Here is a 26,111-nt window from a genome sequence, read left to right as displayed (position 1 = left end):
ACAAGTGGCCCTAGGCAAACTGGACAGCTACCTGTGAAAGAATAAAATTAGAACATTCTCTAACACCACATACAAAAATAAACTCAACACGGATTAAAGACCCCAACATAAGACCAGATACTACAAAACTCCTAGAGGAAAGCATCGTCAGAACACGCTTTGACATAAATCAGAGTAATATTTTTTTCAAACCAGCTTCTGGAGTAAGGAAAATAAAAGCAAAACTAAACAAATGGGACCTAATTAAACATAAAAGCTTTTGCACAGCAAAGGAAACCATTGGTCAAGAATCATTTTAAAAGTTTCAGGAGGTCAGACATCCGCCGCTGTCCCAAAGAGCTTACACTCCAGAAAATTACATGCTGTTACTGAGATTTCTCAACTTGTTTAAACAGAGGAATCTTGATGGAAATCTACCATTTAAATGCAAACACCCAAGTTCTGTTTCAAATCAAATAACAGAGAAGACAATGAAGTGTACCATGGGCCTTTGCTGATGCCAATCGAAAGAGACCAAGAATTCTTGTTACTTGGGGACAAATCGGCAAAATCCTAAACCTTATGCAGGTGTGGACGTCACCAAGAGGACCGCCCCGTCAGCCCTCCCGCTGAACACAGCTGGTGAGCATTGGAAGGAGGGAAGGAGGGCAAATGGCTCATGACCCCTGCAAATCTAGACCAGGAAACAAGTCACATTCTAATGGAGCAACTCCAGGACACCTGGCCCACCCAACTAGCAGCACTGCCTGCCACGAGTGCAGCCAGGGTGTCCTGGGAACAGCACTGGTGACGAGGATTCTTGTGTAAAAGACAAGGGCTCTGTTGTTCTGTTCCGTAAGGGGCCACCAACGGCCACGAGTGCGGCGCTGTCCCAGCTGGGACTCACTGAGTTCCCAGCTTCCTGCACAACTTCCTGGAACTGGTAGAGCCAATGGATGCTCCAAGCACTTTGCAGATGAAGCATTTTTGCCCAGTTCCCCAGGGGCAGGACAGAGCCCAAGCAGCAGCAGGAGGGCTTCCTGGACCACCCAGGGTGACCTTGTAGGCCATGACTGTCTCACTTTTCCAGGCTTCAAGTGTTGGCTCTGACCTCTTTCTTTTGTATCTCCCACCACCCCTCCCTCCACCAGACACCTCCAGACTTTCAGTCCCACCACCAGCCCCAAGGAGAGGCGCGGCCAGTCCTTGGTGAGGAACTCACATCTTTCTCCTACCTAATAAAACCCATTCCTGAAAGCTGGGCAGCAGGTTCACCACTCACAGGGGTGGCCCTGCTTCTACACTCAGCCCACAGAGCATGCGGTCACAGTGGGCCACTTGGTTATGTAAATGCAAACATAATCAAGATACCGTGTTTATCCTCACAGCCTTCCGAAAAATGATCAGGCGCACCAGGCGTTGTCAGCTGTCCCTAACCAGCACTCACCAGAAGCCAGTTCAGCTGATCACCCCTGGTGTCATTTTGCAGGCGTGGGGGAGGTGAATGGATGAACACGGCATCTTGGTTACATCTCCAGTTAACACATTGGAAAACGCTGCAATGAGCATTTCATTCCCAGAATTTCTGGCTATGATGAGAGTGAGAGAAAGGGAGGCATTTAGGGTGTAAAGAAGCTTATCAACATAAGGGCAGAGAAGGGCATGGGGAACAGACGTGCAGAAACCAGGAGGGCGGACCAGAAGTGAATGAGTTGAGACGGGCACTGGGGTGGAGCCCTGCGGCTGCTGCCTCCCGAGAGCCGCCCACACACTAGCCAGTGCTGCTGCACCTGCTTCGCACCTCTGAGCTCACAGAGCCCTCATGCCCGTCTGCAGACAGCATTACGGGCCCCACCGTACATGGGAGGAAGCTGAGACCAGAGACCTCCAGTGACCAGCCCAAGGTCACACAGCTAACCCGTGATGGAGCTGGCACTTGAACCCAGGGGGTTAGCTCCAGAGCTGGCACTCTGCTCGTGGGGAAAGCAGGGCCTGCCTTAGCCTCAGGGAGGACCTGTTGGCTGCTCTCTGAGCCAGGGCCTCTCAGCAGGAGGGAGCACTGGAGAGGGGGCCTGTGGAGGAGAAGGTCTGGGTCCCGGGGAGGAGAGGCGGCAGGTTCTGGTGTTCAGCCCCCACTCGATGGATCCAGTTCTGGACTCCGGGGCCCCTTGGACATGGGTTTGTCCCATGGAGGGCAGGAGGGCCACACCAACATCTGAGAGTGATCTCGTCCCGCCCATAAACTAAGAACGGTGCCTCAGAGGACAAGAGTCTTTCATGTGAACTATAAACAGTTACTGGATCAGCAGCCTATGATCATCATGGAATGAATTACTGATCTGAGTGTCAGCTGGGAGGCGCCTGGAACGCCCTCCACCCTGCAAGGCCAAGGAGCCCTCAATCACCCGAGACTCCCACGCCCCAGGGCTTCCCGGAGGCCGCGGGTTTGAACCCGGGATGGTCGGCCAGCCCCATGCACATCTGGGCCACACCAGGGCTGCAGCAGCACCTCCCGAGCCCGGAGGATGGGTGGCCGCCTCCAGCCCCCGTGACGCCAGCTCCCTCCGGCCAGCTGCAGGAAGGCCGGGGGGACGCCCTCGCTGGGGAGGGGGAAGCTCGGAGATGACCCGGCCTCCCCGCCCGCTCAGTTTCAGAAAGCCTGCTGGCCTGGGGCTGACCCCGCAGCCTCCCACCCAGCAAGCAGGACGCAGAGCCCTCAGCTCCCGGGGCGAGCAGGACAGAGGTCTGTGGCAGACGGACATCTGTTCTCCCTCGTGCCAGGGAACGGGCCTCCGGCTGACCGCCAGCAGAGCCCGTGCTTCCCAGCCTGGAAGCTGCAGCTGCCATGTGACTAGACTCTGAGCGGTGGGGTGTCGGTGGGCACACGGACCAGAGCCCCCAGCCCCACGGCCCACCCCCGGGGGTGTGTGGTGTGGGGGTGACAAGCGGGGCACCACCCTGGGCTTGGAGAACAGGGTCCAGATCCTGTAAGCGCTGGTCCCCGGGGCCCCACACTGCAAGACTGGGGACTGTCCCCCCCCCCCAGAGACAGAGCCAGCCCGCTGTTCAAGCTGCTGTCTTTTGGGGCTTCGGGGGCTTTTGGGGAGACCTTTGGGGGCTCTGGGGGCAGTGGTTGACGATAATGACGTCATTTTCCTCGAAGCCGAACCTCCTCCCACTGATTCACCACGTTCCACGAAGCACCGTGGTGGGGGTCTTACAGCACCACTGCTGCGCCCGGAGCCCCCCTAACGAAGGGGAAAAGCCCCTCCTGCTGATGCAGTTGGTCAGACTTCTGTCTGGAAAGGCTGCAGCTCAGACTGGAATTCCCACCCCTGACCTGGCAGAGGGAAGCCGTCTGTCCGTGATGGCTTAGAGGCGGTGCTGGCCACTTCCATGTCGCACAGATGTGGGACACCCCTCTGCTCTGCCACACCTCCTGTCGGGGCCAAGCTCCGACCCAGTCGTCTGGGCCTCCATCCCGGCGGCCAGGGTCGGGGTGCACAGGGTCCCTGCCCATCTCTTCACCCAGTGTCCAGGAGTGGGAGTGGGCAGTGGGGGGTCATGGGAACCATCAGTGCCTCCTGGCCGGGGTTTAGAGTCACAGGTGGGGGCAAGTCTCACGGGGCGGGGGCAGGGAGAGTGCCCAAGAGTCTCACCATTGGGCCACTTTGGGGCTGGCCCCTGGAGGCATTAGTGTGTCACACCTGTCCTGGGACCCCAGTACCAGCCCCTCTGTCCTCTGCCCCAGTAGGGGAGGAAAGAGGATGTGCCCCCAGCTAGACTGTCTGCGGGGCAGTCAGGACTCCTGCATTCAGGGCAGGTGCTCCAGCCAGCCCCTGGCACCCTGAAGCGCTCAGAGCTGCGAGCCGCGCTGGCTGTTATGATCATGGCGACAGGAGGAGGACGGGGGAGATGGGAGCACTGGGAGCACCCGGAGGGAGCCACAGTTGTGGAGCTGGTCCTCGTCTCCAGGCATGTTGTGTGAGGCCTGAACCGTGTTCCAAAAATCTGGAGAATTTTCATATTAAATGAATTATGGATTCTTGAAAACTGGAAGATTTGTCAAGCCTAGTTTAGAAAATACATGCGTTCTCCATCAGACACGGCGCCTGCTCTGAAATACCAAATAAAAGAGCAAGACCCCGCAACAGAGAAGCACGGGGAAGTGGGGAGAGCTCCAGGCCACGTGGTCCGGCTGCGCCGCCTCCCGGGCTGCGCCCAGACCTGCCTGGTCCGCAGGGAGGGAGGGTCCGCCCAGGTGCCGGGTCGCCGAGCGCCCGGCCGCCGCGGGAGCGCGCCCCAGATGGCGAGCACGTGCAAACAGGCGCCCGGGCGAGCAGACTGGAGACAGAAGCAGGGTCGTATCTCCCCAACACTGGCTTGTTTTTAAAGCTTTGCTTATTTTTTTTAAAGCAGATAAACAAGCAAGAATAAGAGTACTTAATAGTGGCATAATTTTTCTCTCTACTCGTTTTAATGTGAATGAATCTCCAAGCAATCATTTGCCTTTGACAGACAGATGGAAAATAATTAACTGGGAGAAGAAAGCCTTCATCTACGTGGCGGCTCCTGCTGTATAAAACGCACGCGTGTGTGCGAGGCGTGAATAGGACTGTATCTAGGAAGACGGGAACATCTTTCTTCTTGTATTTTGACCTCCATTTACATTGTTACCGTGTAGCTTCTTAAAAAAAAACATGACAACAGCATCACACCAGTCAAGTGATTGACGTTGCAGTGTTTCTATTTCAAACCTTAAAACAATCAAGGAAACATCATGTTTGGGGACCAGCTACCGACATCACACCGACAACTAAATGCAGAAAAGCTAAGTCTTGAGCAGTGCGTTGTTCTTCCCTGGCATGAAACACAGAACACGTCTGAAGATGCTAACCGAAGCCGGCACTTATCCCCCAGAGAGCACCGGCTGCGTCTGAACTCGGGGCTTTGGTGTCTCTCAGACCTGGATCCAATACCTGTCGCCATCACTCCCCAGCTGGGTAATTCGGAGAAGGTCATTTCACTTTTCCAAGCTCAGTGTCCTCGTCAAAAGACCCTGCTGTGTGCCATCTGCTGCCCACAGGGTGACGAGCGAGAACGCACAAAGTGCACAGCTTGGGGGAAAGACAAACACCCATCAAGTGACGACATGCTGAGTGTTAGTGCCACCAGGGAACAGGGCACGATGGTGACCCCCCCCGGGTCAGGGAAGACCCCTCAGAGAGCGACACTGCAGCTGGTCTGAGCTGCAGCAGATGCGGCAGGTGCAAAGGCCCCGGGGCAGAGTCAGAGAGGGAAGAGGAGTGCAGCACAGAACAGGGCTGAGAGGAAACAGCAGGGCTTTGTAGACTTAGATCTGACTCAGAACACAGGGAAGGCAGAACAGGGTTTCAAGCACAAGAGTCACTCAATTTGACGGATGTTTCGAATGAAGTCATCCCTCGGTATCCACGGGGGACTGGTTCCAGGACCATCCCCCCACCCTCGGATAGCAAAAGCCGAAGACATTCAAGCCCCTTACGTAAAATGGCTTCGTATTTGCATACAACCTACCGACTCCCACGTACACAAAGTCACCTCCAGATCCCTTATAACGCCCACTGCAAGGGACATGCTATGAAATTAGTTGTAAATTCAACGCAGGTGCTAGGCAGACGGTTGCCAGCACCCAACAAATGTAAGTTTTGCTTTTCAGAACTTTCTGGAATTTGTTCTGCTAATATTTTTGAGCCAGATTGATTGAACCCATGGACGTGGAGGGCCGACTGCCTCGCTCTGGACACGTGGGCGGTGGGGCAAGTCCAGCAGCGGAAGAGCCATTGGGAGACTGTCCCTGGGGCTCGGACGAGGGAGGAAGATCTTGGGTGGGGACAGTGGAGATGGGACATGAATGGATTTGGGACGTGAGATGGAAACCGAGCCAGCAGGCTGGTCTTTTCTCATCCACGTGGTGGGGCCAGCAGAGGGCGGGCTATGTCCTGCTAAGAGCACCGAGCAAATGCTCAGACACTAACACCCCAGATCATCAGCTCGCATGGAACTTTCTTCGGCGCCATGTGACACCGTGTGTGTCCCCAGCCCTCTGCCTCTTCACCGAGGCCCCACCATGACTCAGCCGTCCTCCCCCAGTGAACAACGCAGCTGTGCTGGCCCCTGGCGAGGACCACGTCCCTTGCCTCTCCTGTGTCCCCCCAGCCCACAGGCCGTCCTCCCCACCGCTGGCCTCCAGCCCATCACCCCGACTCCGGGAGCTGGATGAGAGGGACTCACACTCACTTTCCCATCAAAGAGGTGCCCGTCTAGACGCCCTCATCACCACACACGCTCCCAGCCCCGCCAAGAATAAGGATTCCATGTGTCCAGGCCAATCTCAGAAGAGAAAGAAACCAGCAGCCCAGCGCAGCACGCCCACACTCCCAGCAGGGAAGAGAACACCCTATGTGGACACGTCTGCGTCCCCGGAGCCCGCGACAACGCAGAGCACGCGCGCGGTGCTCAACCAGTGTTTGTCCGGTGAATGAATGAGCGTCTACGTCACCAGCGTGCAGGCCGGCTCTGGAAACCTCGGCTCCCTCAGACCCCACCCCGGCCCGCCCCACCCCCGCCGCACAGAACCCCGGCCCCACCCCATCCGGACGAGCCGACGGGGGCCCGCCGACAGCCCCGCTCGGCAGGCAGGGCAGGAGCAGCGCGGCGAGCCGGCTCCCGCGCGGCGGGGAGCGCTGGACGCGGGCCGGTCTCCTCGCGTGTCCGCGAAGGCCGCAGGCCCGCCGGGAGCTTCGCCCGGCTTGGGGGGGGCGGGGGGCGACCGGACTGACCGAGGGGCCGCCGAGGCGGTCCCGGGGCTTCCCCAGCAGCGCCCCCGGCTGGGACGGGGCGGAGGCCGGGAGGGCAGGGGCAGCGCCACACGCCGCCGCCAGGGGAGCCCGGGCTCGTGGCGGCGGCTCCACGCGCCCCCCGCGGCCGCCTGGCCGCCGCCGGCCCTCACCGCCAGGGCCACCGAGTGCCGGCCGGAAGCTTCCACGGAACCACCGAGTATGTTTTCAGGGACCCGCACTGAGTCGTGACGCCCACCACAAGGCCGAACTCTCAGAGCGAGTGTTGGGATCCGTCAGGTGGCTCGTCCCCGGGGAGGGAGGCGACTTGAACAGTGACCGGTGGGTTTGCGAGACGCCCTTTGAAGACAGCCAGCTGGCGAGTTCCACCAGGCCCCCGGCTCAGCAGCCCGGCGGGGGCGGGGCTCCCGCGGGGCGGGGCTTCCGCGGGGCGGGGCCTTGCTGGGGGCGGGGCTGGGGCGCATCCCGCTGGGGAGAGGTTGTGATTCCTCGGGGAGAGCCCTCGTGGTCTCTGTCTGAAGAGCTGGGGGCTGCATCTGGACAGAAATGTCACCTCCACTCTCGGGGGGTCAAAGGCATAGGAATCCCAGGGCCACATGTGGACATTTGAACCAGGCAAGGGGCCAGTCTGGGGTCATTTCAAAGGCATCCTGCCCAGGTGGCAACTCACAGGCCAGTCACCTGAACAGCTCCGCCTGCTTTCACACCGACGAGGCAGGCAGACACCCCGGATGTGGGAGGTGGGGGTGACAACATCTTGGGGTGCTTTGAGTGGCGGCAAGAGCCCCCACCCCCCACAGTCTGGCATGCAGCGCTGGTCCCTGGAAGGAAGCTAGGCTGTTTTGCCTAAGGAGCCCGAGGTCTCGGAGGAGACAGGGCGTGGGCAGCCCCGTCCCCCTCCACGAGCTGCAGCGCTCCAGGGCTCTGGGACTGTGGTGGGCCCTGCTGGTCCCACAAAGGGCAATGGCAGAGAAAGGAAGTGGGGCTTGGAAGCATCCCTGAAGGGAGGGGGTTGGATGTTAGTCCAGAGTTTTAGCTGAGCTGGGCGAACACCTGCAGCCCCGAACATCGCCCACCAGAGCTGGTTCTGCTCTCAGAGGCCTCTGTCTGGTGGCACTATGGAGAGGGAGGTGGGCAGATGAGGTTAAAGGGCTGGAAAGACTCAAGCCAGCCCATGACACTGCATCTCAGTTTTCTTGGAAGAAAAGCCATTGAAAAAAAAAGGCAGAGAGTTCAAACAGGCAGGCTGGGCAGCCCGAGGCCCTCCCTACCCGCGTTTAACAGGAGCTGCAGACAGTGGGGACAGAGGCTTTGCCCGGCCCGCATTCCCATTCCCAGGGTGTCCGTGGAGCGATTTCAAAAGTGCAGAGTGAGAAGCGGTGTCTCCTCTGCCCACGTGGAATCTGGAAGCCCCACAGGAGGATGGCTGCGTGGTTAAGACACACTGTGTGATGAGAGGTGCCCGGTGCCCACGGTCACCCCAGGACCACAGAGTCGGCTGAACCAGCTCCCTGGTTTCCCTTGCAGACAAGAGATGCTCTGTGTTCAGCAAACGGGCTGCTTAAGAGATGGGCTTTGACACGAGTGTTAGATTAGTGGTCTTCTGTTTCTTCTCCATGTCACTGGGACACACTGGGGGTGCCACACGCTGAATTATCTGGCATTCACACGTGGCCACAAAGCCGGGGAGAGCACTTTCTCGGTTCCATGGAAGCAGGCAGACCACTGTTTCTAAGGACACATGCTGACATCCAGCGTCCCGGCCCTGCCACACAGCTGACCGGGCTCCTCTGCTGGGGAAGGAGTAAGGCGCAGCGAGCATTTATCTGCCTCTGTGTCGCATCACATCCATCAGAGGGAAAGGTCCAGTCTTATGGTTTAGAAAAGTCTGCCCACCCCACAGTGGTGGCTGTCCACGCTCAGAAACCGCTGCCTTCCCGGAGGGCTTCACTGGTGCTGATCTGGAAGGCGCTTTCTGCAGACCCCTAAACTGCCCTCCGCGGTAAAGGGAGCAACGCGGCCGGCCAAAAGAGACCACATCCTCGTCCCGAGAACCTGTGAATGTTACTTGACACTGCAAAAGGGGCTTTGCAGGTGGGGTTACGTTGAAGCTCTTGAGATAGGAGATTATCCTGGATGATCTGCAAGGGTCTGATGTGGGAGGGGGAGGTGGGAGGGTCAGAGACAGAGAAGGACACATGAAGATGGAAGTAGAGGTTAAAGGTGAAGCTGCAAGGAGACAGAGTCTCTTCTGGGGCTTCCAGAAGGAACGGAGACCTGCTGGCACCTTGATTTTAGCCCAAGGAGACTGATGTTGGAGGTCTGACCTCCAGAGCTGCAAGATTGTAAAGTTGTGTTGTTTTAAACCACTCTGTGGTGATTTGTTACAGCAGCAATTAGAAACTAACACACCCTTCTTCTGCAGAAAACGGTGGATACATTTGATGCTATAAAAATTTTTAACTTGCACATGATCAAAACAGTCAAAATGAAAAGTAAGCGTGGTAGGTTGAGACATCAGGCCATGAGTTAACACCGTACTAGGCAGACAGCGCTTAGAAGTCAATGGGGAAACAAACATGATATGAGCAATAAAAATGCAAGTGGCCGATTCCCGTGGGACAAGACGTCTGGCTGCAGTAATCATCAAAGAAATGCAAAGAAAAAGCCACAGTAACAGCGCGAGGGGACGTCTTGCCATCAGAGTTTGCAATGATGGGGGGAAGCTGGTGCCTCTTCAGGGGCAGTACACGTTGTTACAAGCTTTCCAAAAAAGTACTTTGTGTAGCAAATGTGTGTCAATGTGTATCAAATGTTAAAATGGGTATCTCACCAAAAATAGCCCAGGTAACCTGGTAGAACCAAGGTGGAGGGCTTGAGCCCGTCTCCGGACCTGTTGGAAACCTGCAGCAGTCAGCAGGAGAGCGAGGTATTGGCACCAGAATAAACAAACAGGAGCAGAGTCCAGAAACAGCCCCACACGTGAGCAGTGAATTGGCTGATGACAAAGGCGGCATGGCAGTGTAAAAAGGGAGGCTTATCGCTTCAACCAACAGCCCACAGTAAATGCGATATCCACCTGGGAAAAGTAAATAAATCCTGCCCTCTGCTTCACAGCACACACAGAAACTGTTACAGAAGGACTTGGTCCAAACGTGAGAGAGAGAACAATGGAGCTTTCAGGGAGACCATCTTTGTGACCTCGGGTCAGGCGACGTTCCTTGACCAGGACACAAAAGCACGAAGCACAGAAGAAGGGCTGAATGAGGCAGAGTGAGTTAAAATGTAAAACTCCCGTTCCTCGGGAGACACCCCAAGAGTAAAAAGGCAAGACCCAGTCAGAAAAGACACCTGCAGTTCAGACCCGACAACGGACTCACCCCAGAATATCGCAAGGACGCCTGAAAGTCAATAAGGAGGAAAAAGGAAGGCATCCCAGTAGAAAAATGGGCACAGACTGGGATAACACGGACCAAAACGCACCACCAGAACAGTCAACGAGCATGCAGACAGCATGGTCTTTAAGGGAAAGCAAATAAAGACCGAACGAGACAGCATAAGCCTCCAGAAAAGCAAGCCTGGAGATGGCGGACAAGGCCACGTGCTGGCAGCTGGAACAGCCGCACATGAATGACGGGGTGCACCAGCATCCCCTTCGGGGGGAATTGTCTGGCGTTGCCGATTCAGTAAACACGTGCGTGCCCCACAAGCTTGCAGCTCCTCTCCCGGGCTTACAACAAACAGAAGTGCCTGTATTCAGTCACCAAACGGCACATCCAAGACGCACTGTCTGCTCTGCCCCAGACCGACTGACGGGCAGTGTCCGGGAGGCGCGCTCTGCGATGCTGGGCACGCGCTGTTTCCTGCTGGTGGGGAGGTGATGTCACGCGTGCGTTCACTCCGTGGAAGTGCCATACGGCACACGCTTACGTGTGTGCTTCTCTGTAAGTACCCTACACTTGAAGAGCATGCCTACTTTTAAAACTGGGAGGAAAGGAGACGTTTGCTCAGAATACTGTGAGCTCCTGGCTCTAACATTTTTTTATTGATGTGTAGTCGATTTGCAAGGTTAGTTTCAGGTGTGCAGCAAAGGGATTATACACATATATACATACATATGTGTACTTTCAGTTTCTTTTCCATTACGACTCATTACGAGAAATTGAATACAGTTCCCTGTGCTCTACAGTAGGTCCTTGTTGTTTATCTATTTTGTGCCTCTAGCTCTAACACTTCGCTTCCATGAGACCACTTCCTCCCCTGGTAAGGAGATGGAGATTGAGCTTAAACACACAAAATGAATTTTAAAAGGAGAAGAATAAAGCGTGGACTTTTAACTGAGCGATTCTACTTTGAAGACGTTATCCTACAGCAAAAACTGAACAAGAACACAGCAGGCTCATTACAGTTTCGTTTATAGTCATGAAAACAGGGAACAAACTAAATGTACAACAGAAGGACAGTAAATAAACAGGCCGTTACGCAGCCACGAATATGATTCTGTATTTTATAGTTACTGGCATGGAAACACAGGCAAGCTAAATGAGAAAGGAAGCGGCAGCATGGATAGCTCAAACTGCTGACGGGAAGCTGCGGAGCACACACGTTCCCCTCCAGAAGCTCCCCCAGGAAGCTCGTTCATGTGTTCACGGTGGTGGCCTCTGGATGGCGGGGCTTCAAATGACACTCGGCTACGCATGTGTGCACTTGTGTGTGTCTGCATGTGTGTGCATGTGTGTGTCGGTGTGTCTCCATGCGCACGTCTATGTGTGTGTGCGCGCACGTGTATTTTTTTAAATCACCGTATGTGGGAACCAGGGTTTACGAGGCAGTCTGCGGACCAGGAACATCCCAGGTCCCTAGCGCCAATGAATGGCCACAGGAGGCATAGCAAACTTTTTTTTTTTCCACTCAAAATAAAACTGTTTTCTCATGCACAGCACATCCTAGAGAAGTAACGGTGGCGAAGCCACAACCCCCGCCAGGAGGGCTCACACCTCTCAGCAACATCAACCCACTTGCTTGCACCTCTCTTAAGTCTAGTCCTGAATATTACAATTTAACTGGGGGGGAGGTGCAGCTCAAGTGGTAAAGCGCATGCCTGGCGTGCATGAGGTTCTGGGTTCAACTCCCACTACCTCTTCCAAAAACAAACAAATAAATAAATAAACCTAATTACCTCCCCCCTCCACCAAAAAAAAAAAAAGGATGGAAAAAATTTACTTAAAAAAATTACAATTTAGCAAGCAGAGAAAAGTGACTGTTTTTAATAGTCCGAAATGAGAAACCACCAAATATCCACGGGTAAATAAATTGGACGGGCCATCACACAGCAACGAGAATGGCCCGGCGGCCACTGTTGCCGGAGCACGCACCGGCGGTGCTCTGCAGGGCGTCTCCAGCGGCCCCTGGCACCGTTCGGAAATGTATTTGGACGCCGCACAGCAGTAGTGTCGCGGCTGAGAAGCCCTGCCTGGTGAATTTCACCAACACAGAAGCCAGGACCATCTCAGCCAGGAGGCCCAGGGCCCAGAGGAAAGGAGTCGTCCTTCTGTCCAGTGGGGACTTCAACGCCCGAGGCTTGGGGTCGCGCAGGAACCTCCCGGAGCCCACTCCCCGAGGTTTATGCAAACGTCCTAGCTGATGAGACACAGGTGCCCACAAGACACTAAAATCGGCACTTTGGGAGAAGAAATCTGTCGGGCTCAGAGGGGAAGCTTAATGAGACCAGTCAGCCCCTGGACGGCCCGGGGACAGGCCCAAGGTGGCGGTGGGGCCCCCGGGCAGGCCTGCGGCTACTCCGGCCTCTCTGTCTGCCCTCAGTGCATGTTCCAGGCCCTGGGGTCAGAGGCCAGGCTGGGCTCTGAGCATCCTGCTCCGACTTGCCCTCTGCTGCCCGACCATCTGATGTAACAGATGGGACTTGCTGGGCTTAGACATGGACGGAACAATGTGGCCACATGGCCCAGAAACACGGGCACCGCGCCTCAGTGGGCCACCCTCATCCCGGATTTAGCTAACCCTCCTTGCAGCTCCCCGACGAAGGCCTGGGGACGGGCCTGAGACCACAGCCCCGGGGAGACCCCACGGAGCCCCCGCTCCAGGCCAGAAGAAGCAGCCCATCAGCCTTGCCCCCCCCCCGCACCCCCCAGGGATAAAGGTCGGCGGCGCCTTGCCATGTGTCCCTCGGCGACGGGGACAGCCTGCCAGCCTCCACGCTCCTCCTGAGCCCTGCTCGCCCCCATGCTTCCCGCTGGTACGGGCCTCCATGAGAAACGGTTCCCATCGGACAAATCACTGAAACCCAAAAAAGCCTCCAAAACCGTCCTCAGAAATGTAAAAGCAACCTTCAAAAGCAAAACCTCCAAGGCCCCGGAGAACGCCTGGCTGCGAGAAGCCGCAATTAGCGTCCTCTGCTGTGTGATCGGCATTCCTCCCCGCCTCTCCTCAGGACGACAGACTTCGCTCAGAAACTTGCTTCTTTAAAAATAACTTCAGTAACCCAGCATTAAAACAGGCATTGCATTTGAATCCACCCTTTCTCTTTCTCTGGTTTCCAAACTGGCATCTTTCTGATTTCACAGAAGGAAAAAAATCTAAACTTCTGCAAAACACCCAGCAGCAGCAGCCAGGCCAACAGAAGCTGGCACGCCAGCTGCGGTGGGGGGAGGAGGGGTGTTTTCAGAGGACTGCCCCCCCACCCCCGCCCTCCCGCCTCCCCTCACCTCCCCTCCCTCGCTGTCCCTGGTCTATCAAGGCACCCCTGTGACGAGAATGTGTCAAGGAGCAGTGAAAGTGTCCCAGGGAGCCCCTGCCCAGAGCCTCGCAGAACAAAGAGACTCTCATCCAAACCTCTCTCCTCAGCATCTTGAGTCTGGAAGGCTGGTGTCCTTAAAGAAGAAAATTGTTTCTGCCAAAAGAGTAGTGACACTCGATTCCATCTGGTGCTGCCTCTCCAGCTACACCTGAAGCCCAGTGGCTTTCAACACCACTCGAAGCCACCCTCCGCCTCCCCCCAGCCAGGCCCCAGGTCACACGGGTCGGCCCAGGCAGCCCAGCGGCCCGGCGGCACCTGCCGCCCGCCCACCCCTTCCAGAGCCTCTCCGTCACTCGGGGGGAGGGGCATTATTCTAGGCTCTGCTGCTCCCCAAATCGCTATTCATCTAGGCCCTGTGGATGATCACCATGCAACACATCTCATCTGGGAGATCCGTTCTGTTGTCTGTGCTCGACAGCTCGTAAGGCTGCATCTTCAGAAACGAATTAAACACATGTGCGTGTGCACGCGTGGATCGCAGGAGAGGCCGAGGGGAGGAACCGGCTGAAAGCGTCCATTCTCAGAGTGACCTCACGTGTAGGGGCTGAGCTCTTCCCGTCCTCTCTGCTGTTTGTCCCTCCGCTGCCCCTGAACGGCCAGAGGGCAAGACAAGGGAGGGAGGGAGGAGCCTGGGTAGGGAGGCATCTGCAAGGAGACACACACTTTCTGGAGAACCCGGCCTGGAGGCTGTACCTCTCACAGCAGGAAAACGCAGATGCACAAGGTCATTCACTCCAACAAATTGCTTGCAAAATATTGGAAACAACTCAAACTCCCAACGCCATGATGGCTGAAGAAAGCCACACAGCAGAGCACTGTGCAGAAAAAAAAAAGATGATCTCTATCAACTGGTTTAGAGTGATGTGCAGGATATACTGTGAAGTGAAAAACTGCAAAGTTCAAAAGAGTTTCTGCAGCCCACTTCCCTCTGGGGGAAAAAGATGGAGATGGAAGAAAATGTACACATGCCTATTCATTCAACACAAACAAAACACAGAAAAGACCAACCAGAAACCAAGAGAACTGCTTACCTAGAGTGCGTGGGTGGGGGTGGAGCAGAAGGAACAGAGGATGGGACGGGGCGGGGGGGGCCCCTCTGCTGAGTGCACCTGCTTGCACAGATCTGACCACATGCACCCCGCCCCCAGTGAATCAGCAACTGAAATGGACCAGGAAGGGGATACAGACAAGCACCGATGAATCTCACTCTACCATAAAGGATGCAACCCCTCTGGGAGCAGGAAAGAAAGGAACAGACTTAGGCACGTTTGTGAAACAGAATTTCAGCCGTCACACATAAGCCAACATCCAAGAGAACTCGAACAAATGCTGTTCTCTAGTTAGCACAGTTGTTTCCCACAGGGGTACGGTGAGCAATCCTGCATCTGCTGTGTGCAATGCACTTAAACGAATAAGAAACAAACACCAAGAACAATGAGAGGCAGGTCTGGAGGATGACGGATGTGAGGAAAGACGCGAGTGAGTTCTGTGCTCTTAGATCGGAAAGAGTTATCAGAATGAACCCATGCTTTTTGACATACGTACCTACAGATGGACAGACACAGGGAAGTGCATGTGTTCGCTTGTATAAGTACATACGTAACTTCCCAGCTCCGTCTGCTCAGGGGATCAGGAAGCAACGACACCCCAGCAGAAATGAGCACACCTGGCACCCAGATCTTGGTGTCTAAACACCACCGCTCTCCAATAAAATGGCCTGGGGCTTCTTGGAGAAAGGGTGGGTTCCATGAGCCTAGAATGGCTTTAATGCCAGAAAGTACGAAAAGATTGAAAAACGAGGAAGGCACGTCAAAAGGACACAGAAAAGCCAACTGGAAAAAAGCTCCCGATGGTCACAGCTGGGGGTATTTGAGCAACGAAATAGACAGTGATCGTTGTTGGATTATAATCTAGGGAAGAAATATTCAAGGAGTCACGTTGATGTAAATAAATAATTGAATGCATGAATGACGCTTTGTCCTTATATTAGTGTTGCAGTTAATAAATGCAGAAGGAACGACGGACACAGAAATCACCATTATGCAGACACTACAGTAATGATTTCTGCAGGAAACCACCACCCACGGAAGCTAAAATTCACGGAGAAAGTAACGGGATGAAGGACAGCTGTGCAGTTTCACAGCATCTCCCCCGCAAGACGCTGTAACTCACGAAGGGAGAGCACAGTAACTTGCCGTGGTCCCCACCCGCAGGCCCACGTCGCACTGCCGCGAACACCGAGGTCTCAAAGCAAAGCCGCTCGAGAGCAGGCAAGTGGATTCTGGTTTGTTCATTTGTTTGCAGCAGCAACTGACTTGAGTTGGTTTCCTAAGAAAATTGTGAAAAACTTTTACAGCAGGGCTCTTTGTGGCATGAAATAAATCGATGGCAGAGCATCCCAAAAGAAACGGGCTGAGGGGGAGCCCCCGCTGGCAGGGTGCGCTGACCCCGGCATCCTGTGAGGTTTTGTCTTGTTGGATGAAAAGTCTCTTTGGGAAAACTCTGGGGGAGGGTGCTCCGCAGCGGGCGTGTGGCGGCATGTGACTGGGACCAGCGCCCCTCAGAGACACGCAAACAGCAGGAGAAGGACCGCAATCTCACATCGGGGGTAGAGGGGGAACTCCATTGACAGCCTCCCTGCCTTGCTGCGAGCCGTGAGGGCGAGGGTTCGGTGCCATCAGAATGTGGGGCAGCCCTGCTTGGAAGGAGGGGGAAGGTGAAGGGGCTGCTTGGGTGGGAGAGCAGGCAGACTGTGAGGTCCTGGGGGGGGGGCCCTCCTGAGGGTGGAGCCGGCCCCACTCGGAAAGGGGTTGGCAGGGGGGTAAAAAAACTGTGATGAACAAAACAAAATCACGGCCACTCTTCAATTTCCAGGCTCACGCCGACCCAATCTAACAAGGATGGGGGTGTGGGAGCTGTGGGCACGGGTGTGCACTTGTGTGTGCGTGTGTGTGTGTATTCTGGGTCCAGCAAAGTGTGTGCGTGTGTGTGCCTGTTTGTGCTTTGAGAAGGTCACAGACCCCGAGGAGCACTTGTCCATGAGCACGTGGGCGCCTTCCAGACGCAGGAGGAAGCCTGGGTGCTGGAATGTGTGAGTGCGTCTGTGCGCATGGTCCATGGCTTGGGGGGCTGCTGTCTCGGTGCACAAACCCAGACAGGTGACCCTGGAACTACACCCCCTTCCCTGGCACCCTCTGGCCCAGGACAGGCCCGCGACTCGTGAGCCATCCCTCCTACCACTCTCCCTTTGGCGTGCTGGGTCCGGCTGTGCGCCTGTATTAGTGTGTCTCCATGTGTACTGGGTGTGTGTGTGTGTGTGTGTGCACACGTGCATGGACATGCCCATGCGCATGTGAACTCACGGGAAACACCGGGAAATCCCAGCACGAGGCTGTCTTCTCAGCACCTCCCCAGGCTGTTCCTCCCTACCCTTCCTGCTCAGCCTCCTGTCTCGGGGTCGGGACCTGGTCCCCAGCCTGCCTGCTCTCAGCACCCCGCAGCCCCAGCACAGCTGGCCCCCGACATCTGCTGTGACCCACAGCCCCCCTTCACTGGGGCAACTTCAACCTCAAATGCATGCCGCTGCCAGAGTCTTTAAAGCAAGCCTTCTCTGCTTTTATGCTCTCTTGATTACAGACTTGCAATATCTCAACGCCACATTACAAAACTCCCAGCACTGGAGGCACTAAAGCTGCCTCTGCGTCACGGCAGGACTCAATTTCCAATGCAGGCTGAGCCCGCCGCGCTCATTCTCGTAGAGTTAGCAGCGTCCTCGCGGGGGCTGTGGGGGAAGAGCCCCAAGGACGAGCATTCTCTCCACACAAAGACGCACAGATAACAACACAGCTCCAGGAGGAGGCTGCCTGCTCTGAGCACAAAGATTCGCTGAGCCGCTGCCGGATCCAAAGCCCAACGCGGGGCATTATGGAAGGAAGAGGTGACTCCAGATGGGGAACAGGGTGGCTTCTGCAGAAAGGCCCGGCTGCTTGAAGAGACGGCAGACTTGCAGAAATAAAGGTCCTCGGACATGGACCGATGCAGTGCAGGGACGCCATGGAGGGAAGAACGGCTCTTCCCCGGGAGATCAGAGAGGGCTTGGCAGAGGAGCTGGGAGCGACTCCAGCGACCTTGTCATGGGTGGGGCCGGATCCCAGAGACATGGGAGGAGGGATTCCAGACGAAGGGAGGGGGGCACAGAAAGATGGAGAGGCCGACTGGGCCTGGACTTCAAAGGAGAGCGAGTGTTTCCATTCTGCTGGACAAAGGTTCACATGGAAAGTCAGGCTAGGAAAGGTCCGCTGGAGACCTGACTGTGAGGCCCAGTTTCTTCGGGGAAACTTGAGTCACTGATTGATTTTAAATAGGTGAGTAACACCATCTGGTGTGTATTTCTGGAGGATAAGCCTGGGAACTTGGCGGGAGTGAAGCAGGGACAACCGTCCGGAAGCGCCTAGCTCAGGCAGGACCGAATCAGCAACGAGACTCTGAACCGGGGGGCGGGCAGCCAGAGGGAGGGCACGTGGGAGGGACACCCCGGGCCTGCGTGGAGCGCAGCGGCCAGGACCCAGGAGGGCGCCAAGGTCCCAGACTCGGAGCCGAAGGCGGACGGCGCTGCGACAGAAGCACCGGACCTGAGGACGCATGCTCGGGGCCAGGTGCCCACGCTGCGCGCCTGGAGCCGAGAAGCCCGCCAGCCAGCAGGAGCTGCCGGGCGGGGCCAAGGGAAGCTGTGGACTTCCTGTCGTCAGGGACGTGTGCACGGCGGTGGCGACTGAAACCACAGCAAGCCCGTGAACTCAGAGAAGTGAGCGTGACACAGAGGGACCGAAGCAACACCTGTCTCAGGAGTTAGAGCAGGCGGTGCGGCAGAGACGGGCCGGCGTCAGGGTCAGGGCGGCGCCCGCGCGGGCCAGGTCAGGGTGGGGACCTCGGGGCCTCGGGGGTGCCGGCCTGACGGAGCTCAGGTGAGCAGAGGTCTCTGCAGACTTCTGAGACCATTCTGTGCAGCTTGGAAATGGGTATAGAAAGCAGAGATGGTGCAAATCGACTTTGAATAGTTCGAAGAAGAGAAGGGGGAGGTGCACGTCCCACAAGGTCCCCAGAACGTGGGATCCGGCGCGGCCCCTTCTGCACGCACACCCACGGGGACTGAAAGCAGGGTCTTGCAGAGGTGCTCATCCACCCACGTTCACGGCAGCATCACTCACAAGAGCCAAGAGCTGGGAGCAACCCACGCATCCGTCGATGGACGCACAGATAAAAGTGTGATCCATCCGCACAGCAGAATATTATTCAGCCTTAGAAAGGGGGAAATTTCAGCACGCGTCACGACACGGGTGAACCTCGGGGACGTGATGCCAAGCAGAACAAGCCAGACGCAAGAGGACAAGTCCTGCACGACTTCACTTAGGTGAGGTCCCCAGCGCCGTCAAAGCCACGGAGATGGTGGGGGGGGCGGGGCTGGGAGGGGGTGGGGGTCAGTGTTTAACGGGGACAGAGTTTCCGTTTTTTAAGATGAAGAGGGTTCTAGAGGGGGGTGGTGGTGACGGGTGCACAGCAATACGAAATGCACTTCGCATCACCGAACTGTTCGCTTAAAAACGGTTCACGTGGTAAACTTCCTGCGATGATGTGTATTTTACCACAGTTGGAAAGCTTCATTTATTTTGTTGTTGTTGGGGGGAGACAATTAGGTTTGTTGATGCATTTTTCTTTAATGGAGGTGCCAGGGATTGAACCCAGGACCTCGTGCATGCGAGGCGTGCACTCTGCCACTGAGCTCTACTCTCCCCCACACAAATGAAAAATTTTAAATGTTTTGTGATTTTCAAAAGGTGAGAGAGATTGGTAGTAGGGTGGTGGGGCATCCTCAGGTCAAGACTCTCTGCAGGTGGATGGGGCACCTTTGCAGGATGGAAAGGATCATGGGGAGGGGGGTGGGGCACGCGGGGGTGGGTGGCGAGCAGAGGGCAGGGAAGGTTCCTGAAGAAAGGGTAGCACTGAAGAAGAGGAGGAAGACGTCCTTCCCTGAGGACTGATGAGACAGGTGGTGACATGGAGGTGACATGGTCAGGATGAAAGAGGTCAGGAGGCCACGGCCATCTGGGGGCACCCATCGGCCTGTGCAGCACAAATACGGACCACTGGGCGGACTGGGTTTCCAGGGAGACAAGAAAGGACCTGCCACCGCGGGGAAGGAGGGGCCGGGCCGGGCGACACAGAGGCTGCAGTGAGCGGTCCTCCAGCCCGACTGGCCGGCTTCCCTCAGCAGCCCAAGGGCCGTCTCGTCCAGGAGGGGATGAAACGCACTCACACGTGGACCGGCAAGAGAGGCCCCAAACCCAGCAGCTGGCACGCAGCAGGTAGTGTGGTGGTCTTCAGGTAGCGTGGGTGGAATGGGACGGAACAGTATAAAGCAGAATGAAGTCAAAAATCCCAGTGGGAAACCTCTCTGTATTACTTCAAACAACAGAAATGCACACTGAGTTCCTGAAAAGCCGCAGCCTTCGGGCGTTGAATCGACGCTGTGTCACACACAGGACATGATCCCGGCACAGGAAGAGCTGCACTTCCTCAAGGACAGGCGCACACCTGTGTCCCCAGTACCTCTGTGGTTCCCGCCGCCCACAAGGACACAGCAAACGCAGAGAGAGCGCTGGCTCCGGGGGAGCAAGGCGAACGGCTCATCCCCCAGGGCACAAAGCGTAAACACGGTCTCTCGAAGCGCGGACGTGCGTTTCTCAGAGACAGCAGAGCGCTTCGTCTTGCTAATGGCTGTCATCAAGGTAAGGGACAACTGGCCAGTTTGTCCCCTCCTCCCAAAAGGACACGCTGTAAGTCAGAAGCACCCACAGTCGCCGCACATGCATCTCTGAGGGCGACACCGGCCCTCAGAGGCCCTGGCACCCGAGGTCAGTGCTGTGTCCATCCCCCCCACTGCCCGGGGGCCTTTCCCCGGGAGCTCAAAGACAGTCAGGAGAAAAGGCACGCTGGGGAGAGAACTGCTCACTCCGGCCGCCACCACCGATCCCTCCTAGGTTTCTGTGCACAATCATACAGACGACGGAACAGTCCTCGTTGCAAAACAAACCGAAGAACAGAAATGAGGGCGAATTCGCTTCAACTCACCAAGTGGTGCCGGAGATGGACAGTGACGAGCGGGGAGCCCGACAGGTTCTGGGAGAGCCTGGGCGTCGGGGAGACCTCCAGGGAGATCAGGTGGCTGGCGGCAGACAGCAAGCAGCTTTTGTAATGTGCTGCCTCAGTGATCCTTGGAAACAAAGGGAACATCGTTACAAATCAGGGTTTTCAAAGGGGCGGCGTGCCGCTGGGCTCGGGTTTAAAATATGCAGAAATGAACCCCTGTGCTGTACACCGGAAACTGAGACAATACCGTAAATCGACTGTGCACCAGTAAAAACCATTAACGTGGAGCCAGATTTTTGAGACCGAAGTCTCGGGGTTGGCCTTTTATTTCTATCACCCAGGACGTGGCTCTCTCTTTAAGGCCTGAAGCTGGTGCCAAGGTGAGACGGAACCACTGACCGCACAGCGCCTATAATCTAGCAGAAGAGGGGGAGGTGGCCCATGGAGTGGGGACGGCAGAGAAGCCAGCACAGTGAGTTGGAGCCTCAGCAAGCCCATGCCTGGCTGTGTGGCCTTGGGCAAGTGACTCCCCTGGTGGAACCTCGCTTGCCCTGATTGTTAACCAGTGCGGGGAGAAGTCGTGTGATGGACACCCGCTGTCCTGTCGCCCAGGATCCCGTCATTCTCCTCCCGATGAAGGGACCTCAGCTCCCCTCCAGGTGACCACCCTTCCCCACTTCCAGCCCGTGTGCTTTGGAAGGGACTCCCTCCTTGACTCAAGAGTAAACCCTGCTGTCCAGGCCTGAATTAATCAGAGCGCTGCATTCCTCCTGGGGGTTTTTCAGGGATGAGCACGTGAGCCAGGAAGATCCCAGGAGAAGCAACAAGGTTCAGATGAGAAATCCTAAATCAGCGAGTCTCACGTCTCTCTGCTAGATGTCAGCCCTGAAGCGTGAGGTCTTGGTGGTGGCTTACAATCAGGAGCAGAGAGACTGACTGGGAAGGGAGTCCACCCTGCAGAAGAGCTGAGAGATCGAGCTGAGCGACAGTAACTGGATGCTGGATCAAGCTGCTCCTGAAGCCACCCTACCCGTGCACTTTTCAGTTTACATGATCCAGTAAACTCCTCTTCTGCCTAAAACAGCTCGAGCTGGAGTTTCTCTCACTTACAACCCAGTCAAAAGAACCCTGACTGATATACATGACACTTGCCTCCTGGAGTCATGAGGCCGAAAGGATACTCAGGGCCAGGCAAGCAAGGAACCTGGGGGGCAAGAGCTAAGGAGGTGCTCACGGTCAGGGTCTGGCACAGGCGGCCCGTGAATGACTCCCAGACTGGGCACTGCTCCGAATGCCGTGCTCTAGGTGACTGCCTGCCTCGCCCCCGTCTGGCCCTGCCTGGCCTGGGGCAGCATGTTTGTGGCTGGAGTTTGAATCTCAGGCAGCTTCCGCAAGGGTGCCTGAGACTCGGAGTCATCCGGCCCCACTCGGGGCACCCAGCTATGTGCGGGTTTCTCGCCTAATCTGGACTTGGCGCGCCTTCCTGTTCACTCTCCAAAGCCCGACTGAGGATTCCGCGCCTCCGTGTGTTTCTGCCCAGAGAACCATCTTCAGAGCAGCTGATGGGCCCCTGCGAGCTGGGCACACCGTCTTCCTCCGCCTTCGACTAGTTTTACCTGCTACCTAGACTCAAACTGGGGCACTTGGGGCGGAGCCGGGGGGGCCAGCAGCCTCCCCCTCCCCCCACCCCGCCCGCTCTGCCCACGCTTCTCACACGAGTCCCTGAGAAAGAGCAGGCCCCCAGAGGCACGCGGAACTACTCCTGGAATGGTAAGCATGAGATGTTTACACAAACAGCGCCATAAAGGTTTAACAGCCCAGCCCTGCCTTCACTAGAGCAAGTGGGTATCTCTACGGAACGCCACCAAGCACCCGGGTCTGAGGCAAAACACAGGCATTCACTCCTCGTGCCCGTGCCATCACCACCCAGGGCGAAACCCCGAGGCTCCCCTGGAAACTCACAAAACACGTCCGATCCCCTATCTGGTTATCCTTCCTCGGGGAACCTTCACTGGAGCCTGCCCAAAGCTAGAAGACACCCGTGGAAGAGGAAACACGCATTTTCAAACCCAAAACACACCGAGAAGAAAGCATCACTCTAGCCTAGCGCTTCCCAAACATTTTTTTTTTATTCTCGCCCCTTAAAGAGTCTTTTTAGAAACATTTTTTTCTAATACCCCACCCACCCCATGGAATTTTAGTATCACAGAGATACAGGAAATCTGCTTACGTACCTAAATATGCTTTCTGGAACTTTGCAAAGCCACAGCCATTGTAACGTCTCAGACTCTTTGTCCCCAAAACCAATTTTCACCCCACAGAGGTGGCATCACTCCCGCTGAGAATGCCTGTGGTTCAGCTTCTGTGTTAGAAAGTTAAGACTGGCTTGATGTCACCAGGGGCAAATTAGACCCAAAGACAGAAAGCCGTGGTCCCCAGTGACAGAGGCCAACGCGCTCACAGAACGAGCAGGCGGCCCAGGTGGGCGGCCTCTCTGCCCGTGACTCCGGGGAGCTAAGATGTTTCAGCTCAGCATTGTTTCCCCTGAGACTCCAGGTACCCAGCCCCTTAAAGTCATGCTTTTCTCTGCAGAAGTCCGGGAATTCATCGTGTGTGTAGTTCCACCAGACAAACTAGAAATCATTTTTCTAGCAGAAATTAGGACTATAATATGAGCCAACAATAAAATCGCAACCATGAGTGTGAGACCCTAAAACTAGAGCACCTTTATCACTCCCCCTTCCCCAACTCTGTGCACATTTTCTAATAGTTCGTCCGGTCGGCGGTCACCTTCCACTGGGATATAAGCTCCATTGGGGCCCAATTCTTATCCATCCTGGTCACTGCCCGACACACAGTAGGTCCTCCACTAATGTGCAGGATGAATGAATCTGCTCACAAGCAGACAATGATGACTTAGATCAAAGTCTTAAGAAACACATACGGGGGAAATGTAAGCCTTAACGGACAACCTTAAATCAACAGGCAGATTGCAAATCCAGAGCGGATTCAGATTCCATGATTGCACTCCAGGATTCAGCCGCACGTAGCCTGGTAAACACCGCGTTTCAGGGCAGAAATGGATGCCAGACTCACCAAATCATGGTGAGGCTGTCGGGCGACCCTGCCCCTAAGAATATTTTTACTCTGGAAAAGCGCGATTTCCCAGTTTAAGCAGACGGGTTTGCATGGCTGGTCCCCAGTGACTCACTCCTCCTGCAGCCAGCGAGGCCCTTCCTCCTGGCTGGGTCTGCCCTGCAGAGGCCCCATCCAGGGGGAGCCCGCCGCCCCAACACGACCCACCCAGGTCGACAGGGACGAGACATCGGACCGACTAAGTTTACTTTTTAGATGCGATCACAGAACGTCGTTTACTCTGTCTCTTTTAAAGCGTCTTTATCTTTTAAAAATAGAGACTAAATATTTACAGATGAAACTGAACGATGTCAGAGATTTGCCTCAAAATAACTAACTGGTGGGGCCGGGGAGAGAGGGCGGGTGTGCGGACGAAGCGCAGACGGCCGTGGGTGGGAACCGCTGTGACCCGGAGAGGACCACCTCTCTGTTTTCACAGATGCTTGAATTTTTTTCAGAATAAAAAGAGGTTGTTTTGTTTTGTTTTGTTTTAATGACTTCACTTAATCTTTCCGGCCCCTTGATCAGCTGATTGATTTAGCACGGGGTGGGGCGGGCGGAGGTAACCCGGTTTATTTGTTTATTTTTCGGAGGCACTGGGGACTGAACCCAGGACCTCGTGCATGCTAAGCATGCGCTCTACCACTTGAGCTACATCCTCGCCCCTCCTTGAATTTTAATAAGGGTTTTGCTTTGTTTTCATAAATCTGATCCAGGTTTGATTTCTTTTTTAATCCACTAGGAGAGTGAGCCCCAGACAGCACTGTTCCCGGGGGTCACGCCACGTCGGCCCCAGCCCACCGTCGGGCGCGGTGCCTGTCTGGTGGCCTGTCCACGGCCCCTCCAGCTCCGCTCAGGAGCTGTGTCCTCCTGCCCCGTCAGCCCGAGGAGGTCGCAGCCCACCCGCTTCCCTTGTTCCGAGAACGTTTCCTGTTGCTATATCACCCTTTACAGTGGTGAGCACACCCTGGTCCTTGCAAATAACCCGTGAATTCAACTTCCCCCGAATTACCCATCTGGCCCCTACGGGGGCTGGACTGACACAGGCCGAAGTCTGGGTCTGCAGGTTCCCAAATTTCAGCACATTTGGGCCGAGACCACCCCTCTTGTCATCTCTGCCTTCAGTTAAACACAGAGAGGATGGAAGACACCAGGATCTCAGGGACAGATGTGGGGACTCTGAAATCTGCAGGCGAAACACTGACTTCCAGCACATGGAAGGATCAGCTCTGATCCTTGAGCCAAAGAAGCTAGCACACGGGGACCCCGTAAAGGGGCCTCGTGAAGACACCGTTCTGAGTATCGGGGGCCCACGGTTAAACCTAGTCATACAGGGAAGTAAAAAAAAAGTTTTTAAACTGCAAATATTCTCTAGTAAATGAACCATTTGTCTAGCTAGTTCAGCCCCAAAACTCCACTTAACTCTGGAGCCCAGCCTCACCCTCGCCATCAGAGCCGCGTTCATGCTGACCACCAGCACAGCAGCGACAAACCGCTGGAAACGCCAAGCAACACACACCCCTTCTTTCTGCTCAGCCATCAGAAGGTACGTCATGACACTCGCCTCGGGATGCTCTAATGTGCATCTTCTAAAAATAAAGTCTGTCCCCTCCATCACAACCACACCATCATCTGGCTCAGAAAGCTAACGTGGCTTCCATACGTGATCTGGCGCCCGGCCCACAGGCCAGTGTCCCCGGTGTCCCTGCGGTGTCCTCCAGAGCTCTGCTTCCTTCCAGTCAAGGGGAGGGCTGCACCCCATTTGACTCCCGGGTCTCAGTCCTCCCCGAGCTGGCAGAGCCCCCACTCCTTCTACTGCATGGACGGTTCCCCAGTCCAAACCAAAGTTTTGCAGAATGTCCCTTGACTGTGTCCTGATAGGGGCTTCTGGTCAAGCACCTGGGGGCAAGATGACCCCACCGGCCATGCTAACTCCTTCCCACTGCTTCACTTCGGGGGACGTAGGATGTCAGCCTGTCCCAGTGCTGGTAAGACTTGTTGGTGGGAGTGAGGTTGACAACAACTCTGCTCTCGGGGACCTCCTCACCTGGTGATTAGCAGGTACCCCGTGGGGTGATGGTGAATGACAGCCCTGTCCCCCCACGGCCCTTCGCCCAGTGGTGTTGGCACAGAGGATGAATCAGTGACTACACCAAGGGCTGCAAGATCGTACTTTCTGACTCTGCCATTGCTCC

The 26,111-nt window shown here is 55.8% G+C and overlaps 1 protein-coding gene across 5 annotated transcripts in view; it reads right to left on the bottom strand.

The window, feature by feature from the left end:
• The window catches only part of ADGRD1 (adhesion G protein-coupled receptor D1), a 157,308-nt gene that overhangs the window by 54,107 nt on the left and 77,090 nt on the right, over positions 1-26,111 (bottom strand). For all 5 annotated transcript variants that reach the window (XM_064481327.1, XM_064481328.1, XM_064481329.1 and 2 more), the window contains one exon: positions 20,764-20,905. In XM_064481327.1, the coding sequence (XP_064337397.1) occupies positions 20,764-20,905 (142 nt within the window). The remainder of the gene's footprint in view (positions 1-20,763; positions 20,906-26,111) is intronic.

The sequence above is a fragment of the Camelus dromedarius genome, chromosome 31 (genome assembly GCF_036321535.1).
Source record: "Camelus dromedarius isolate mCamDro1 chromosome 31, mCamDro1.pat, whole genome shotgun sequence".
Lineage (NCBI taxonomy): Eukaryota > Metazoa > Chordata > Mammalia > Artiodactyla > Camelidae > Camelus > Camelus dromedarius.
Note: the sequence above shows the minus strand (reverse complement) of the source record. Positions and strands in the feature narration are given on the sequence as shown.